Source organism: Rhea americana, unplaced genomic scaffold (genome assembly GCF_003343005.1).
Source record: "Rhea americana isolate MKP2758 unplaced genomic scaffold, rheAme1 scaffold_210, whole genome shotgun sequence".
NCBI lineage: Eukaryota > Metazoa > Chordata > Aves > Rheiformes > Rheidae > Rhea > Rhea americana.
In genome coordinates this window covers 1,482,650-1,502,075 of record NW_028186259.1, presented here as the reverse complement: position 1 = coordinate 1,502,075, position 19,426 = coordinate 1,482,650, and the positions used below count along the sequence as shown (strand labels likewise).

Here is a 19,426-nt window from a genome sequence, read left to right as displayed (position 1 = left end):
TTTCTATTTTCACTGAGGATTTTAAATAATGATCAGCAAAGTACAAAGCTTAAAATATTGTCAATATTTTCAACAATACAAAGTCAGCAAATGGGGGTTAGGAATGGAATAGTTAATATATAACACTCATACCCTTCCCTGTCTTCCAGGGGAAAAAAAATACAAACTCCTTTGTACTTATGTTTAGTAACAAACAGTGCTTAAAAACAATCTTGTCAGTAAAAGATGTAAATAGCAAGGCACATCAGGAGCCTGTCCTTGCCCTGTTACACAAATAAATCAGCATAAATATAAGGTTAAGGCATCTCTTTCCATCCTCCTCTCCTGCTCCTTATACCAAGCAAATTCTGTCAGTGGGTATCAGTGGTTAAAAGCAACCACAGAGTAGCAGATAGCAGAAAAGCTGTTTTTAATACTCAGGTTCCCACAGGATGAATCCCCAAAGGGAACAGCATAAGGCACACTGGGATAAATTCTCAGGAGCTAACTAGTACAGATTTGGGTAGCAAAAATGCTATCTTAGGACTGGAGATWCCTGTGGGCGGGAGTTAGGACCTTGGTCCCTTCATGACCCACTCTCGGCCTCTGGTGGTCAGCTCTCTGCCAAAGCCCTGCAGCCGGTCACATCCCTCCCAGCTGCGGCTCCTTAGAGGAGCACCTCCGAGGTGCGCTCCAGGCCCTGAGCCCAAAACGCGAGGTCCGGAGATGCTTTCAGATGGGCTGAGCATTTAGCACAGCAGCACTTTTACTCTCTCAGGTCTCAGTCATGGTCTCCTCCCCTAGATCAACAGCACAGCTTTCAGCAGGGCATCGGCAGCCACCTTCCAGTCACTGCCCAGGTGAGGTGCAGCAGACTGCAGAGCATATGGAGTCTGCACAGGTGGGCAGACAGGTGCATAAGGCACAAGGATAAATTCTGAGGATGAGGAAAAGAAATAAAGTGGTTGGAGGAAGAGGAGGAGGAAGAGGACACGGATGGAGGAAGCTCCAGTGTAGACRAGCCTCTTGTGACACAAAGGCACATCCCCACAGCAGCAGCAATCTATATTGCAAATCCCTGCTAAATCAGCCCATCATAGTAACCAGGAGGTCAGCTCCAGGTCTGAGTGCAGGGCCACATGGGGACACAGGTGGCATCACCTGAGGGGTAACATGGGAATAGGTAAAACCACCACCACCACAACCATCGCACACACAATTGTTCCAGAAGGAGAAGAAAAAGTTTCACTTCTACTGGATCAGTTAGGAGATGACATGGTATGACCAGAAAATACCAGGAGTAGCTTCTCACCTCAGAAGAGCCATAAGACACCTCCTCTCCCCAGTGAGAGGAGCTGGATGACATTGCTGTCTTCATCTTCTTTTGCCTAGGGCAGCACATATCAACTATTTTCATACTCTTACAGAAGGAAAGGCCTAGTTATCCCTGTCTTCAGTACCAGTATAACTCTAGGTGAGCAGCAGAGCAGGGTTTCTAATTAGCAGCAATGCCTACTCCTTCTCAGTTTTAGCACAGAAAGGGGCAGCGGACAAACCTGGCTTATTGCTCTTCCTGCACAGAAACCTGTTTATACCCTCTAGCCAAATCCACACTAGGTGGCTTATTCGACTTTGAACTACCACAAAAGCAAGGCAAGTTTGCCTCTGAGAAGAAACACTACTCCCACTGGAGGTTGTTCTCCAAACTGGGAGGAGACCCACGAGCAAAGTCAGGGAGACCATGGAGGGGGCAGTCCGTCAGTGCAGCTAAGCCAGTCATGCAACCAGCCACTGTTGCAAGGAAGAACTGCTGTTCGCCTCCGCTTCAGCTSTGCGTACCCAACCCTTCCCTGCAGGCAGCAGTGTTGTTCAAGTGAGCTGGCTGAAAGTTAAAACCAGTAGAAATTTAGTGACTTTTTTTCATTAGGTTTGGATATATGCAGGTCTGTCTCCTTGCACTGGTTCACTCTGAGGTCAGAAGAGCACCTGTGCAAGGGAAGAAGCATGAGGAGGTATCAGTAGGACTAACAGGTCCCTTACCCTGGCAATTTGCAGTTAGGTCAGTGTAACTGTACTGTCAAAATACACTGTAGGCAACTGAGCCATTAACAAGTTTTATGAGCTTCTAGCTGGGCTAGATATGAATGAAGAGGCACACAGTGAAGAGGAAGGGTGGACTAAGTGACCTCTTGAAGTCTTTCCTATGACTTCATCTGTAATCAGAAATACTCCCCTCCCCCACCTTTGTATTTAATTAGTCTGCAAGTTTCAGATTTGTCCAAAAGACATGACACAGCAAACCACCTAATAAATAAATTAATTTTCAGATATCCAGTTGTGTGTCCCCACCTCATTCCTCCATCATCAAGGCACTGTTTCCCTCAGACTGATCTTTACCCAACTAGGATGCTCTGCAGATATAAAAGCCAAAAGCAAGGCCTTTCTGAACATTAAATCATGCACACACACACACACACACACGCATACACTCCAGTAGTTAAAAAAACAGAACAAGTGCAGAAGTCAGTGCTTGTCGTGACAAACCATATCCCCGTCCCTAAATTCTGCCTACCCAGTACCAGCAAATACGATTCGTTTGCCACCCTCGGATTCAATGGGACAAATCTGCGGCTGGAGTAGATCCCGTAACTTCTTTGCTTTCAGGAAAGATTTACATCTCCTGGAAACTAGCCTGATGTCAAGGCATTTAAGGCTACATATCTTACACAGGGTACAGCTGGGAGGACCCATGCCAAGGTCTACCATGGAAAGACAACAGTGGGCTGAACAGGTGTTTAGGCTGGTTGGGACTGTATCTCTGCTCTGACTCTGAGCGTACAGGCCTGAAAGTGCTACGAGTTTCAGTGCAACAATGGAGCTCCTCAATCTGAAATTCCTGCCAGCAAGCACAAAGGGGACTTGTCTACTTGGGGACACAGCAAGCCAAGCCTTGCTACACCTTGGGCAGGAGTGACCCATGGCTACGAAGTGTCCCTGACCAGCTATCATTGCTACTCCACAAAGGAAACACCAAGTCCCARGGTGTTTCATCCTAAAGTTACAGAGGCTCCTAATGCTGAACAAAACTTCTGCTGTCACCCTSCTCCTGCCCTCTGTTATTTCCTCTAGCCTCGTGCCACTGCATAGCTGCTGCTTTCGTGCTCTGTCTGCCCCATGGAYATCAGTAAAGAGCAGTTTATTAAGAAAGTGCAAAAGAAACCTGCCCACAGCAAAATCCTCCCTGAAGCACAAGAATGGGGCTTTAAGGGCATGAGCAGGGTTCCCAAGAAGGAAGAACAGATAGCTCATTTCAATCTCCATTTCTTTGCCCTATTTAATTTCTACCTTTATCTAATGCCAATAAAAGCATGGCAGATTCACAGTCCCATAGGACAGAGAAGTGCAACCCTGCAGCTCCAAGGTGAGCTTCTCCATGAGGTCCACCAAGGACTGCCTGGAGTGCTGAAAATCMCCATTCCTATAGCTAAGAGGGAAATTAAGACTTCACACCCATTTCACCATTATTTCCTTTTGGCTGGGACTATCCTAGGGCTGTTGGAGGCCCAGGGCCCAGAGCTTTGCCCGTTATCAGATTGATCACACCTACACTGTGTTGATAGCAAGGGAGGCCAGTCAGACTCCCTAGGAAGATGACACGGAATCAGTCTATGCAAGTGCATAAATTCATCAYGTGGGCAGCCAAAATGATGCACTCACATCAAATCTACCAAACATGACCTTTTTGTTGCCCCTCCTTGGTGCTAGGGCCTTGAACACTGGCTGATGGCCTCAGGGGTGCCTCATCTCTGCCACTGAAGAAGGCTCTGAGAACCAGCTCCAACKTGACACAGGTCCAGCTCCTCAAAAGCTGCTAAGCATTTAAAATACAAGTGAGGAACCTTTAAGGAACTAGCTGATAGGCTACCAAGCAGCCAGTGGTACTGCCCTTAAGCCAGGCAAATTCGAACTGAGAAACAATCTATCCTGTCATCTGTCTTTTGGACTGTCTGACTCGCTGTGTGTGTTAAGGAGCTTCACTATTGATGGTGCAATCATGTAGAAAGAGAAGAGAGAGTTGACCTCATATCTCCACCTGTGCCAGGGATGGCTAGATCCACACCAATTGCCAGCAGACACAGGGCTCAGGTCCAGATTCGTTGGGTTCATCCTAGAGGACTCCAGGTCAGGCCTAGATCTGCAAACACATTTTGCCAGGGCCATCTCAGCAACCTGGCACTGAGATACTGAGAAGGGCAAAAGTAGAGATAACATAGTTTAACCCACTGGAGCAGAAAGGATTAATCCAGCCACTGCACCACACATGCACTTGCAGCTGAATCCTAAAAATGTAGACTCCCCCCAAAGCTTTGGTACTGCCTTCAATGGTAACAGGATCACCCCAAGCACAGCAGAGCTGGCAAAACCTGAAGAGGTAGTCACATTCACCCATGATCCACAAGGTGCATTTTCCACTACTTTGTGAGCCCCAGGAGACTGTTCTGCTGTCTCATGGCCCCCAGGCTGCCTTCCCTACTATTCAGCATGATATTCCCTGCAGGTTTACTAGCATGAACAAGAAACCTCTGCTATTCCAGCATCCTTGGTTAAGTGACTTATTCTGGCTTAAAATACCCCATGTCTCCCTGTATGGCAGAAGGCAGCCCCTGCTGTGAAAATGCATCCAGAGTGAAGTATCCAGCCCTCCATCCCAGTCCACAGGGTCCAGGTTAGTCAGAGTGTGTTAGGCAAACAACCCAGTTATGTCTCTAATGTATTATCCCCCTCTTCCTGGTTTTCAGCAGCCAGGTGATGTCACGCCCACCATCTTCGTGACTCTCTCAGGAGTCCTTTTTAGCCAGACTGGCCTTGATCCTGCAACGCAGGATGTAAGCTGTGATGGCACTACAAGCCACCAGGCCAAAAAAAGAGCCGCAGGTGAGATAGATGGAGAAAGGCCCATGTCTCTTTAGGAAGATCTCCTGCCTGTTCTTGTAATCCAATAATATGGCCTCCAGTTGTGAGAGGGTGCAGATGGCCAGGAATGCATGGAAGATTTGATGGGCATGGCCAACAATATCACAGGCTCCTGGAAAGTACTTCTCAGGAACTGGACAGGAGAAGAAATAAGCACTGATAAGAAAAAATAGTATCTGATATGTGTGGTACCAAGCAGCGTCTTCCTCACAGCCTCCCAGGTGACACACAACTACCCGGTGAGCAACAGGACTGATATCCAAGATGAATGCCAGTCCAGCTGGGATCACCTGGCACATCTTCCTCATGATAGGGTAAGGTCGTCGGTACCGATACTTTGCATAGCAGCAGCCAGCGCAAGAGAGCCAGCCACAGAAAGCAGCTGCTGGGAGGAAGAAAAGCCAGAATTTATCATACCATGCCTGATCTGAGCTGTAGTAGAAATGGGCTAGGGCACTACCATACTGGTAGATGCTGACTCCAACGTAGTCCACAAAGTAGAAGGTGTAGTGATACAGCTCTGATTTTGACTGCAGTAGGTGGGCCAGTAGGCTGCARGTCAGGTAGGTGACAGATGACAGGACAAAGATGAGCAAAGGCAAGGACCATGCATCCACTGGTAATTGGTCAGCCTCCACGAATGTCTTGAACCTCAGCAGGACAGCCAGGGCTGCCAGGAGATGAGTCCACACGTTGACCACCTCATTGTGCTTCTGGAAGAGGCTAAGGAAGTAGTACCGCCACTCCTGTCCAGTGGGACGGTATCCAGTGTGAATATACGGCTCCCGGAAGAGCTGTGGCACCTCACACTCTTTGACAGTGCAAGGCATCTTCGGGAATCCGTCTTCCAGCAGTTTGGGGAGACGGCTGAGCTGCTGCCCACTGAGGGACAGCGTGCTGATCCGCTCCAGGATGGCTGTCATCACGCTACGTGTTGTGTCCGGGAGCTCGGCACTGGCAAATGTGATCTTTGCACCCTATAGGGAGAGAAGAAGGAGAAATTGTTAACGGGCATATGTCAGGAAAGAGCATGCTGCATTCCCTGGCTGAGGTAAGCCATGRAGCTATCAGGATGCTGGTCATGCCTTTAGAGTCAAGGGTCTTTTCTGGACTCGGCAGATCCAAATTCAGCATGGAGGAGGATGGCAGAGCCCTCTTCCTGCAGTTATGGCTATGTCAGATGGACACAGGAATGTCACAAGCCTGCCCTTTTTCCCCCACATCCTCAGGCAATCACCTTGGAGGGTGTTTAGGAGTGACCTTACCCCAGCAGCTGCCAGTCAGGTGGTGCAAGGGACAGTCAGATGCCAAGAAAAGGAACAGAGTCGATGATTTGGAGAGGGGACAAACTAGCACAAACTGCCCAGGGTCAAAACTCAGTTGTAATTACTCATCTAAGGAATAACTTGCCTTTGTGAATCTGAGTGAAGACAGAAAGGTCTCATCTAAGCTATGGAGGTTGTAAGTAAGCCTGGCTTCCCTCCCATACAACTTGCACAGTGAGTGCATGCCCAAGGCTGCTGCCATGAGTGGGGCAGTGGGAGAAGGAGAGAAGTCCACAGTCCCCAAATCTGCAGCCTTCACCTCCCCAGTCCCTCATGTGTAAGAGGCAGCAGGATTGGGAGGTGATGGAGAAACGACGAGATCTTCATCAGAGCTGGCTGCAGTTTGGATATAGCATCAAAGTCTTGGGAAGGTCAACAGGGACAAGGACCTTCCCTCCTGTTTCTAAGATGTGCCTGGATGTAAGGCTCCCATCCTGTAGACAGGCTCAGAGGAGTCAAACTCCAGTGCTGGAGACTCCTCTGCCTGCATTGCTCTGCTCCTTGGCAACCTCCAGAGTTGCTAAGCTCCAGCTGGAGAGATTCAGAGCTCCCAGAGATCACCAACCACCCACAAACAGGCTGGCACTCAGGGACGAGGCAGTGAAAGCATAAGCAGTCTCTTCCTCACCCCTCACCCTCAGACTGGGKGCTGAGCAGTGCCCCAAAGCACTGGGCAACCCAGGAGGCCTTTGAGGCTGCCTTTACAGGCAGAGTTAGGTGGCAGAGGATGTCTGTAGCCCTCCTTGGCTCTGTCAGCCTGCACTGGAGGGAAGTAGCTCCCAAATCTTCCAAATGACCTCTTCCAATCTCATCTCTGGTGCTTTCAGGCTTGGCTCTTACCCTCTTGAGGGGCAGATTACAGCAAATTGCTGCAAATAGTATAAAGCATCCTCTCTTCTCCCTCTCCTCATGACATGCAGCAAAGTCAGAAGCATGCACATGGGGGAACTTGCCCTTATAYGCAGAATTCCTAATAGATGGAGGTTAATTAAAACCTCACAGCATTGCATTCACACCCAACAATCTGTTTCCTTTCTACCCCAGATATATCTCTTGCCGGCTAGCACTTATGCCATACTAGAAAAGGTGTGATGCAACCRTCACACGGACACCCATGCCTGAACTGAATTTAATGCTGATGAAGTCCTACCAGGCTCTGCAGGGCCATAGTTATTTGTGTCACACATACATGTTTGCAGAATCAGGCCTGAGTCCTAAGYTTACATGTACACAACCAGAACTGCAGTGGGTAACAGATGAAGATGGGCCAAAAATAAGTAAATGAAAACAAGTATTTTGAGTGTGGGAAATGGCTTATTTTTCTTCTTCTTCTTCTTTTCTTCTGGTAGCATCAGATACCAGCTGCGGCCAGAGGTGAGACACAGGAAGAGTTTAAGTGGGTGCGTGACAGGAAGCCRGTCAGACCTTGAGAGCAGAGTGTGGTTCCTAGTGTCTCTTGACTATGCTGGTGACACAGAGGATGGGAAGGTGTTAAACACTGACAGACAGTAAAAGCAGGGAGATGGGACCTCAGGCTCAGGGTAAGATACCACAAAGAGCAAAGTCGGAACAGATTCTGAACCAGCAGTTGCAAGTCTCACTTCCTCTAGCAACCCAAAGCCTCTGCCTACATACAAAATATTTTTGTGTTACTTCCTTATTCTAGCAGATGAGGGTTGTCATAACTAAGACGTGCAACATCTTATAATCATTTTTCTCTCTCTTTGCTTTTCAGGCTTTCATTTGGAAGCACCCTTAGCACCTCTCACTTTTTTTTCTCTTCCCTTGTTTGTTATGAGGGAATCTGGCTGCTGAGTTTGATGTAGCTGTCTTACTCACCACAGGTRGAAGGGAGGATGGTCCCTGAAAATGATATTTCAGCTGCACAGATGCATGAGACTGAAGGTGTTACAGTGAAACTGAGCAGAAGTGTCCTTTCTGGGGTGTGTTTCACTTTGCACACATTCACAGAGACTTTGTTTCTCTCAGGAGGGTCTGCAGGGTCCAGCYGTGTGCAATCATGGCACTTGCAATGGGAGTGGTGAAAAGCCAAGATGACTCCTACATCTCACCCCAAGTGCTATGCTGAAGGTCCCATGCTGTTCCTTTGCTCAGAGATGAAGGCTCCTGGCACTACTAGCCTTGCAAAACTCCRTCTCCCTCTGGAACACTAACCTGTCCAGCAGTTTTGGTTATGGCAACCACCATTTCTCAGAACTGAGCACAGTGCCATGGTCAAGCCACAACGACCCACCTCCTCTCCCTGCAGCAGCAGCATGCTGGCTTCAGAGACAGGACCCCAAAGGGCCTCTGTGCACTTTATACAGCCCCAACTGCATGCCAGGCATAACAAATACCACCAGGCTATTCTGGGCTGCCAGCAGCCATTGGAGAAATGGCAGCTCCCCTCCTATGCTGTCTGCATCTCCTTCACYGCACAATGGCAAGATTTCTGCTGTCTCCAGGCCTACGCATAAGTTTTGCCTTAGGCAGAGGTGCCAAAATAAACTCTGAAGTGTTTTGTGCTTCCTGAAGTGCTCTACCCTGTCTCTTTGCCTGCCATAATATGCTTTTCACCCCTCCCAACATTCGTTCTAACACAWCCCAAGCATGGCAGCTTAGACCTTGGCTCAACATCTCCCAGCTTCACTTTAACTAAGTGTGGTCCACGGATTTGGACCCGTTGTGTGTGGCTCAGTGGTGAATCTTCCTCACGGTTCATCCCAGCAGGATGCTGGAAGACAACTCCAAAAAGATATTTAGCATCGAAGTTGGAGCTGGGGGATTAAATCCTTTTCTATAGTTCACTTAATGTTGGCAGCCAGTTTGGCTATACCTATGGTACTAAACAAGATGGGTRAAGTACCTTTCTCTGGGTGTGATTCTGTGAGGGTTAACTGGCAAGACTCAGCTCCAGCATACTGTTAATTCTCTTCTTTCCCCAAATGCAATGGCTGCATCCAAATTGCCTACTGGGAAAGATCTCTGGCTCAGACTAATCCCATGTTATGTCTGAGCATACATAACCTGGGAGCTGCTACTCGGCCTGGGCCGAAACCTTGCGGGGACGACACTAACAATTTAGCAGTATGGACAGTGGTGTGCCAGGGGCTACTGTGTTTAGTTTACAAGCAGAGATGTTACCTTTAAGTACTAAACTCTTTGCAGGGCCAAGGTAAGCTAATTTACCCCAAAATCTCAGGGTAAAGGCCCTCCCTTCTGGACACAAAAGGAAGGAACCTCCAAAGTGGTCTGCGTTTGGCTCAGGGTACAGCAGTGATACTCAGAACTGGCCTCATCCAAACGAGACACGGGACAAGGAGAAAGGGCATCCTGAAGTTTCCCACTTCTGGGGGACCACTGCTGTCMCAAAATATCAGGAACTGAACTCAGCTCAGAAATGGCACCAAGAGGCTCAGCAACAAAATCACCTGTTGGGCAGATGGATTAAGTAGGAGCAGAGTCAAGGCTGTGATYTCCTATAAAGAGGCAGCAGTACACTGGAATCTGCTCATAAAGGCAAAAGGCAATGAGAAGACCCGCAGGAGGACTGCAGTCAAGCCTGGGCATAGGGATGCAGACCGATGGGAACCGTACGTCGCCCTTTTCACCATTCGTGCTGTGCCCGCATTGCATGCAAATGAGGATATGAGAGACAGGCAGCTTCCGTACCAGGCACAGGCTCGGCTCAGTTTGTATGGTGTGTGCTGATGCCAGGATTTTGCAAGGGTCCAGAGAGCCCAACGTATACATTGAGCAGAGCTAGTGAGAGGTTAAGCACTGCTGATCTCTCCAACAGCTACAGATGGTAGAGATTCTTCCCAGCAGGCTTATATAGCTGGAAAATGCCAGTGTTTAAGGGCTGAAGAAGGGTCAGACATTTTCAGAATAACAGTCCAAAATCACAAGAAACACATTTGACACCCGGATAAACAGCACTAAATTAAGAATCTGGTAGATCGCTTATTTTAAACAGAGCTTGTGACATTAACGAGTGAGAACAAGTTGGCAATTTCCAGCGATCATGTGATGAACAAAGCGACGAGCAGTTAATGTTAGAAAAGAGAGGAAAAAAAAAAAAAAAGAAAGAAATCCAAGGTCAGCACTGGCTGTTTCACTTTCACAGAGCTTCTATTCTTTTCCTTTCATGGGGGTGTAGGAACGACTGAAAGCCACATTCATTGGCAAGGCGTCTATTTGAGATTCTGTCCTCACCCCGATCTCCGGAGGATTCAGTTATTTTGGCTGCTCCCAATTAACAGCAACCAAGTATCATTTGTTCACRGACCAAGTTGCAAAGAGAGGAGGAGGGAGTGGAGTATAGCCAGGTTGTATCATTACAGCCTCAACAAGAATGCATGCCCAGAAGAACGATGCCTTTCCAATTTTTCTCCCCCTTTTAAACAAAGTAATTGGAAACCCAAGCTTTTCCCAGCCCTTTTGCTTTTGGTCACAGTCTAATGGAGGGATTTGAATGAGAAAATTTCCTACAAAGTAAGCAGGGCTGATTTTCCCACCAATTTGGCCTCAGCATTAACTATCTGGATCTGAGACCGTACCAATGTGATATATCTACTTAGAGAATAGCACTCAGGCCTCAGATGCTTACACATGCAGTATGCGCTTCCAGAAAGGCAGTAATTCTTTGCAAACAAAGCAGACAGGACTGGGGGAACTCATCTGGGTGGAAGTCTTTAATGAACACACTGCTTTTAAATGTGGTGCTGGACAGCATGAAAATAAGTGACCAGTGGTCTTGTAGTAGTGGAAAACAGGCCAGTTTTGAGAACTGCATAGYGATTAATTCATGAATCTCTCTCTCCTGGGAGTTGAGCAATAGGGAAATGAGTGACCAGTTTCTTATCTTCCCTGACAGCTCACCAGCTTCCTCTTCAGTGTCTACACAATGCCCCGAGATGCACCACAGGTTATTCYGAGGCCTGGGGCTTCATTCTGACCACTTCCTACCAGGGATTAACTTTGCTGTTGCAGCTACTATGGCATCTAGACAGAATAATACAGCTCTGCTAAATTGCTCTCCAGGGTAGCCAGGCCCAGACTCCTACGGTCATTTGGCAGCGGGAACCCCCACCACACTGTATGTTGGTTCAACTTACTCAATGACCTGGATGAAGGGACAGAGTGCACTCTCAGCAAATTTGCTAATGGTACCAAACTGGGAGGAGTAGCTGATGCACCGGAGGGCTGTGCTGCCATTCAGAGAGACCTGGACAGGCTGGAGAGCTGGGCAGAGAGGAACCTCGTGAGGTTTAACAAGGGCAAGTGCAAGGTCCTGCACCTGGGGAGAAATAACCCCATGCACCAGTACAGGCTGGGGGCTGACCTGATGGAAAGTAGCTCTGCTGAGAAGGACCTGGGAGTGCTGGTGAACACGCTGACCGTGAGCCAGCAACGTGCCCTTGTGGCCAAGAAAGTCAATGGTMTCCTGGGGTGCAYTGGGAAGACTGTTGCCAGCAGGTGGAGGGAGGTGATCCTGCCCCTCTACTGAGCCCTGGTGAGGCCACATCTGGAGTATYGTGTCTGGTACTGGGCTCCCCAGTACAAGAGACACACGAAGCCACTAGACCAAGCGCAGCGTAAGGCTACAAAGATGATGAGAGAACAGAGACATCTCTCTTACGAGGAGAGGCTGCGAGAGCTGGGCCTGTTTAGCCTGGAGGAGAGAAGACTGAGAGGGGATCTCTCAGTCCTTAAGAGAGGGGRTACAGAGAAGGGGGCCAAACTCTCTTAAGTGGTACCAAGTAATAGGACTTCCTTTTCCTGCAGTACATAAACCTGCTTTGCTAACTTTCCTCCTATTGTGACAGCCTGTGCACGAGACACACAGCACTTTCCACAGACCAGACTGCAKGGAGTTATTTGGATTCAGAGTAGGCCACAACCCACTGGCCTCCTTGTACTACCAGAAGAGGTGACATTTGATGGTTTGTGCCAAGGATGAGCCCTGCCCTAGCAGATAGCAAGGTATGACTGATCTAAACTCCACTACCAGAGAAGCAGAAATCCCCCAAACCAGAGAGGAGGCAGATGTGAAGGACTTCTGGGTATTTCTGGGAAGGAAAGAGGTGATGCGACTTACCAGAGACTTTGAAGAAAGAGCCTGGAAATAACCTTAAGCCTGCAGCAGGCCTCAAGAAACGGCAATATTGTGGAAGACTTCAAACAAAAGAAAGTGTCCCAAATTCTTTCTGTACATGCAGTGAAAGAGAGAACAAACTGAAACAGGGTTTCTGCAAGCATGTATTAATCAGGAAATTAATGTCTCGTGATGCAGAGAGATTAGCCATTCAAGATGACAAGACACAGCAGGATCCACCACTGAAGCCATGGCAATGTCAGCTCTCCCACAGTTTCTGGCCCGGAAGCAAAACAGGCCAGTAGCCAGCTCGGCCATGCTGAGCAGTAAGTGCCTCTTGACATTGTTTCGGCATTGTCTATGCATTGGGCTGGATCCAGAGGACGAGAAGAGTGGAACCAGCGCAATGAACAATGCACGTGGAGGGGACGGAGCAAAACAAAACGACCGGCAAAAACTGTGCCACTCCAGCAGAGCAGGGAGGCTCATGGCATCCCACCGAGACAAGAGAGTTCCGAAGGTGCTGCGGTTCCTGAGGTGATCAAAGTAGGACAGTGGAAATCCCTCTTCAAAGTCAGGAAACCAAACACTTGACAAGGCTGTGGGCTTTATTGTGAGAGTCCAAATCTTGTAAATTTAGAAAACCTCAAGTCAGGCTTCATGTGCAATAGTCTGATTTTTGCAGTGCTGAGTGCTGCAGATTATATCTATATTAGTAACCTCAGCAGCAATTGAACCTCAGGCCTAGTGGGCTTGGCCACTTTCACACTGTTACCCTCTGTGGAACCTCAAAATGGGTAGCTGCGTGAAAATTRTCTGTTGGGAACAGTTCTTGGACTGTGGGAACTCCCAAATCAGGCTGGGGAATGGTTTGGGTCAGTGCTACTTGGCCTAGATTAAAACTGTACTAGGAATTTAAGGGTAAGGGAGTGACTAGGTGTCATGGCACATTTTGGTTTACTAGGCTAAATGTAGCCTCAGTTTCTTTATGCCTAAACAAGGCGTTTTAAGTTGAGGATGTTACTGATAAAATAGCTAATACACTAGATAAGTGCAACCCATCTGCAGCATTAGGCAGATCCAAAATATTAGTAGTCGTTATTTATACTAAGGCAAAAAAAATCTATAGACTCTGGCCAAGAAGCATCTCCCCATCACATTAGCTGCTGTACACTCATTTGAAAGGACACTCCCTGCCATCAGATTTGGCTACAGCTATGATATGGCTCAGGAGGAGCTGTGCAGTGCTACTCCCAGTCTCATATTAGCTCTAGATCATGACCTAGACTTGCAAGGGTGTGAAGGAGATCATAAAGCAGCTTTCTAACCTTCTGGTAAGTCCATCCCTGTCCTAAGGAAAATTGCTTAAGATTAAACTAATATTCCACAGCCTTTCTTCTCGACCTCACTAAGCCTTTGCTGTTTGTGCTTTCCAGATCTGCTCACCAGCTTCTTTTCCTACAAGATCACAACTAACACAGCCSCCAGTGCTTTTTGGCTCAGTTTGTTTAACTCTTGAGTAGGTGTGAAATCCCAGAATGAAGCATTCTTTCACCTACTGGCCAGGTGGAGCAAGCACACTTACAAGCTTTGAGTATATTGGCAATAAAAAGAGATCAGGGCATGGTTCTGATCAGTGACCTGTGACTGTCCCATGTTGCTGCAGCGTCAGCACACTCTCAGTTACAATTCTGGTCCAACCATGCAAGGACCATACTCAGTTCCTGGTAGGCACTGTGGGCATAGATACTTTGTTTGAATGGGAGAAGAAAGTTTAGTTATATGGACGCAAGCTGTACCTGGCCAGCTATCCTGAAACCAGAGTCTCTGGTCTGTTGTATTCGGTAGTGCAGGGACCACTAATGAGGTGAGGTGTTCAGTCTGCACGGGCTACATCCAGCCTCCAGCCTGCCTGCTCCAGCCATAAGCAGGATGCAGGTGAGTGGGCCAAATGTGGCATATTGCAAGGCACACATTTCCAAAGGAAACTCTACCAGTCTTACTTCTTGACTTAAGAGTCCTAGCTAGAAGATGGGAGAGGCTGAGGCAGCTCAGTGTTGCCAAAGGACCTGACCATTCATGATCACTCAGACCTTTACTTAAGTGGGGAAAAACTGCCAGAGCCAAGGGAGATGGTTAATTTTGGCGGAAGGGGATTCCTTTCACCTAACCTCAGATTTCTACAGCATAAACTTACATATTTGAGCCACTCAGCCCAGGCAACATCCTTGGAGAAGATCAGACAGTATGAAAGTGTGACCGAGCTGACCTGTTTCACATGTCAAAACTAGAATGAGATGAATCATGCCAGAGAAGCGCCTATACTTTCTTTAAATCACTGTAAGACAAGACAGAGTTAGGCTGAGTTAAATAGTTCAGATGTGGGCATCTCAATTTGTTTCAGCTGTATCCTACTTTCACCTCCTAAATTTTTCTGCGATGTCCACAGGATTCAGTATCCTCTTTCCTTTCCAGTCCTGTGTAGTCATGTGCACACCCTGTAGTGACAACAGCTTTGTGACCAGTTTGTCTACATAACATGCTTTATAACAGCCCTTTTCCAGTGATAAAATAGCTGCCTCAGAGTCGCCAGCAACCATAGAGATAAAATAAGTGAGGGGAACTACCAACAAGTCTTAAGAGTAGACTTCAGAGCTGGCAAGCTAGGAAATACCTTTCTGCAGCTGGGAGTTCATTACAACACTCAAAAAGATAGCTTTTTTCCAGTACTGCATCCACTTCACAGTCCCAGCACTCACTAATAGGATGAATCTTCTTTCTACACACACAGAGCTGCTGCAGACATGAACTCCTACAAGCACAGAAAGACCATTACAAACCAGAAAATCCCTTCTCACTGAGACAGATCTACTGCCAGGACAACCCAGGAACAATCTGCCTGAAGGCAGAGAAACCAAACAAAACTGGCTGTGTGCTGTGAAAGCCAGAGATGCTGAGTGTTGCCAGAAGATCTCCCAGAGCCTACAGGCTGAGGCTACTTAGTTTTGCTGCAAGCATGTTTTTGTCCACAAAAGCCTGTTGCACAAAAAGATTTTTAAGGTTGCAGATTTTAGAGCTTTAGTCATTAGAAAAAAAATGTATATAAATCATGCACACCACCACTACTGCCACAGGCACACAGCAGGCTGCCAGAGAGAAATTGCAACTCTGTGCCAATGCCTAGAACTGTGAGGTCTGGGCTCCCTGCACTAAAGGTCTTTGCTATCCCAAGCCCCCATCTGGGATATCCTCCAATTTAGCCAGGAGGCCTCCCCTATTGAGCTTCAAGGTTTGCAATGACAGAAATGCTACCCTTCCAGGAGGTATGAAATCCCTAGTAATGAAAAACAAGGACCAGATGGCAGAGATTCCTGCAAACAAGTGATCTGAGCATGCACAGGAAGCCAAAAACTATCAGGCCTGCTAGGGATGCTGGCTGTGCAGCATCCCCTGCTTAAAACCCTTAAATCAGTTCTGAGGCCCCCCTAGGAAAAAAAAAAAAATCCCACCCAAATGGGAGCTAGCTTCTACTGCTCTCTGCCTGTGTTCAAAGGACAGAGCACTTAGGTATGGCTACATACAGACCAAATGCTCAGCTTTGCTAATCACAGCCTCCAGCAAACCATCTGCAAGTTTACTACTTTAGAAAAATTAATTTAGCATCCACAGACACTGCAATGAGAAGGCCAGGAGAATGACTCCAGGAGAGGGAAGTAAAATGTACATTAGTAGCTAAATATTAAGCTGGTGCATGACTCGACCATCAAGTCGTACAAGTCATTGCAAGTGCTACCATGTGACCAGATCACAGTTCCCCTCATTCTCAGCCCCTCCCTGCTGCTGCTTGCTTGTACTCACAGCATGTTGTTCAGACTTTCAGCGCACGGGCTATCTCTTCATGTCTGTGCAGTGCTGAAGGGACACAACCCTGTTCTTTGCCAGAGGTTCCAGGCACAGCTTCAACGTAAATAAAAACAATAATGCCTGCAGAACAGAAATCTCTGCAAGTAAGTGGGACTGCTGAACAACACCTTTACTGGCTAAGCAGGAGGAAACACATAACGGTTTGTGGTTTGGCCAGATGAGTCTGTGTGTTTCTAAGAATCATCCATGACACATTAACCCCCCCCCCAAACACACACACTCTGATATAAAAGCAAGAGTTCAGCCTGCTTGTATCATTCACAACTACTCATCGCCTCCCTGCCCTAGCAGAGAGCAAACACGGGCTCACAGTGTGCAGACCTGCAGGATTTCACTCCTGCAGAGCGTCGTGTGCATGCTTCATCATATTTCATTACCAAATGCCACTGTTGGGGTAGCATCACACGCATCCTCAACATGATCCCCCTGCCTCTTTCTCACGCCAGGATCACCTCTTGGGTAGTCAGCCTGGCCAGTAATCCCACAGCTAGCTGTAGCTAAAGCACGACAGGGCATTTCCCAGTGTCAGCCCTCTCATCACAATCCCACAGCATCAGACATCATATATATCATCAGACTATACAGGCTATAAAAAGGCATGCACTAAGACATACATCTTGATCACACATCCGGGCTCGTGAGCTGAAAGAGGAGGAAGAGTTTGAGAAATTTTGGTCCTAGCTGAAGGGGTAGGACCACAGGAGAAGGAACAGAACTGTTGTGTTATCTGAAAGGCTGCAGGGAAAAGTAATCACCCTCCAGGCAAGTGAGCATAGAAAGAGAAAGCTGTCACACTTCAAAGAACAGATCATCACGGCTGCATAGGGCAGGCTTGCTTCGTAGAGCATCCGGCTAAGAAGTCAGCTCAGCACACAGCTAAAACCCAAACCCCGCAGGATTTCAGCAGCTAATTACACTTCATACTTACCTCTGCAGCAAGGGACTTGGAGATGGGCAAGGCTTGTGGTCCTACAGAACAGGTGGATAAGCCGAGGGTAAGAGGATAACAGTATCACAAGGAGCAGCACCGCTTGTTGATCTCAGCCTCTCCCTTTCGGAAACGCTGAACCCTGGGGAGATGTCAGGCTGCCATTTAACTGAAGGACATATTCAGGCTCATTCAGTCACAGCAGATTAAGAGTGCCCTGCAGTTCCTCAAGGGCAGTTTGCAAGCCTCAGGGGTCTGCCCTGCCAGTGGAGCTGCGCTATGCTTTAGAAACAGCAGATGAGCTGCACACAAGCCGTGGCTACACTCCTCTCCTGCCAGCATAGGGTTATGCTGGATGAAAATGGCTGTGTAARCACAGCCGCGGCCGAACCCCGCCACAGCTGGCCTCGCTCGAACGAAAGTGGCCCGCACGGTGAGCCAGTGGAGCTGCGTAGTCATTAAATTACCATCCGCTGCTGGACCACTGGCTCCCGCATGACCGCAGCTACCGTGTCCGAGCATCAGCACTTCCCATTCCACCTTAGCTCCTGTAAGCACAGCGTTGCTTTTAACCTCAAGCAAGCGCTGTGCCTGATCATGCTCACGACAAAGATGCTCACATTGATATTGAGTAAACACCCGCTCAGGGTTTACACAAACATACATACATACATACATAYATATATATATATATATATATATATATATATTCTTGGCGGTGGTTCAGAACAGTTCAAAAGAGTCTATAGGCTTTTTACGCAAAGGTGAAAGACAGCCCTGATGTTTTCCTCTAGGAAAAGATAGGTAGATGGGAAACATGGAGAACATGACTGACAAACCCAGGAGCGGCCCGGAGAATGTGAACTGTTCATTGGCTTTTTCAAGACATGAGCTGGGTGTAATCAAAGGAAACCAGCAGACAGCAGGTCCAAAGCAAACAAAAGGAGGTGGTTCTCCTCACAGCTCATAGTTAAACTATGCATCTCCTTGCCCACTTGATTTAAAAATCTCAGGGGTCAAAGTCACGCAATAGGAGTCCACTCATGACTGTTAAAAACAAATATATAAAAAAACCCAACCCTTACCTCTAACTGAAAAAGCTCTTGAGACAGACGTTAAGAGGCTAGTAGAACTGAAGGGAAAACAGCACTCACTGTACACTTGTCCTGTCCTTATACTCCTCCTCAGCACTCACAGGAGCAGGACACTTGCTAACTGGACCTTTAGTGCCCAGTGGATCAGCTGTGCTTAGGATGAAAAGAGATCATGCAGCCCTGCACCTCTAAAGGCTTTGGCTCCTAYGGGGATCCAAGCATGAGATCACCCAGAAGCGGTATTAGAGGATTCCCTAGGCGCTGACTCCAGGGTGGGCAAGACCTGGATTTGCTCACAAGGCTACGAGAAAAAGATGCTTCCACCTGAAAGCAAAGTGCAAGGATGAGCACAAAAGAAATCCCAAACAAACGTGGAATATGTTATCCATGTAGGGCCAGGCCCAGAGCTCACTGAAGTGGATGGGGACAACGATGCAGATCGACCTGTATAAGCTTTTATATCACATCCGTACGCTGGGAACAGTGCCCCACAAAAAACCACCACCACCACCACCACCACACAAAATAAGAACACCCCGCACCGCACCACCGCCACCAGGTAAATCCCCGACGGGACTATGCCGGGATGAAGCTCCAAGTCCTGCCACTGGATTTCACACGGACAAGGGCTGCCGATTTCTGGTCCTTTTTCCTAAAAGCACCAAAGGGAGAAAACACCCAACTAACGCTGCGTCCAGCCCTGCGATGCCCGGCGGGCAGCGACAGCACCCACTGCGCCGGGCAGGTGAAGCTGCCACCCTCGGCAGGGGAAATTTCTTGGAAAAGGGGGGAAAAAAAGAAAAAAAAATATTTTAACGCCTTTTCAGTGCACAGTGAGAAGGCAAGTGCATGTCCTCACAGCGACCTTAGCCTGTAGAGTGTTTCTACCTCTATTTTGCGGGAAAAAAATACATGTTTTCTACTAATGATAAAGAAGGAGGGGGTGTAAACACTCGGTTTCCACGCGCAAAGGCGGGTTTGTATCCCCGAAAGTTTCGTGCCGGGGGAGGACAGCGCTCCCACCCCCGCCGCGCCCTGCCCCGCTCACCGCGGGGACGTGCCCGGGGCCGCACTCACCGCGCTGCCGCTGCCGCCCGCCGTGTCC

General features: G+C 48.1%; 1 protein-coding gene across 2 annotated transcripts; it reads right to left on the bottom strand.

Annotated features, from left to right (window-relative positions):
- Positions 1-19,420, bottom strand: PAQR8 (progestin and adipoQ receptor family member 8). 2 transcript variants are annotated; one of them, XM_085304850.1, is made up of 2 exons: positions 19,399-19,420; positions 1-5,930 (listed from the first exon to the last, which is right to left on the bottom strand). In XM_085304850.1, the coding sequence occupies exon 2, from the start codon at positions 5,874-5,876 to the stop codon at positions 4,818-4,820; it is 1,059 nt and encodes a 352-aa protein (XP_085160976.1). In that variant the 5' UTR covers positions 5,877-5,930; positions 19,399-19,420; the 3' UTR covers positions 1-4,817. The 2 variants fall into 2 exon arrangements, with proteins under 2 accessions (XP_085160976.1, XP_085160975.1); XM_085304849.1 differs by lacking the exon at positions 19,399-19,420 and adding an exon at positions 17,228-17,288.
- Between the last annotated feature and the right edge of the window lie 6 nt (positions 19,421-19,426).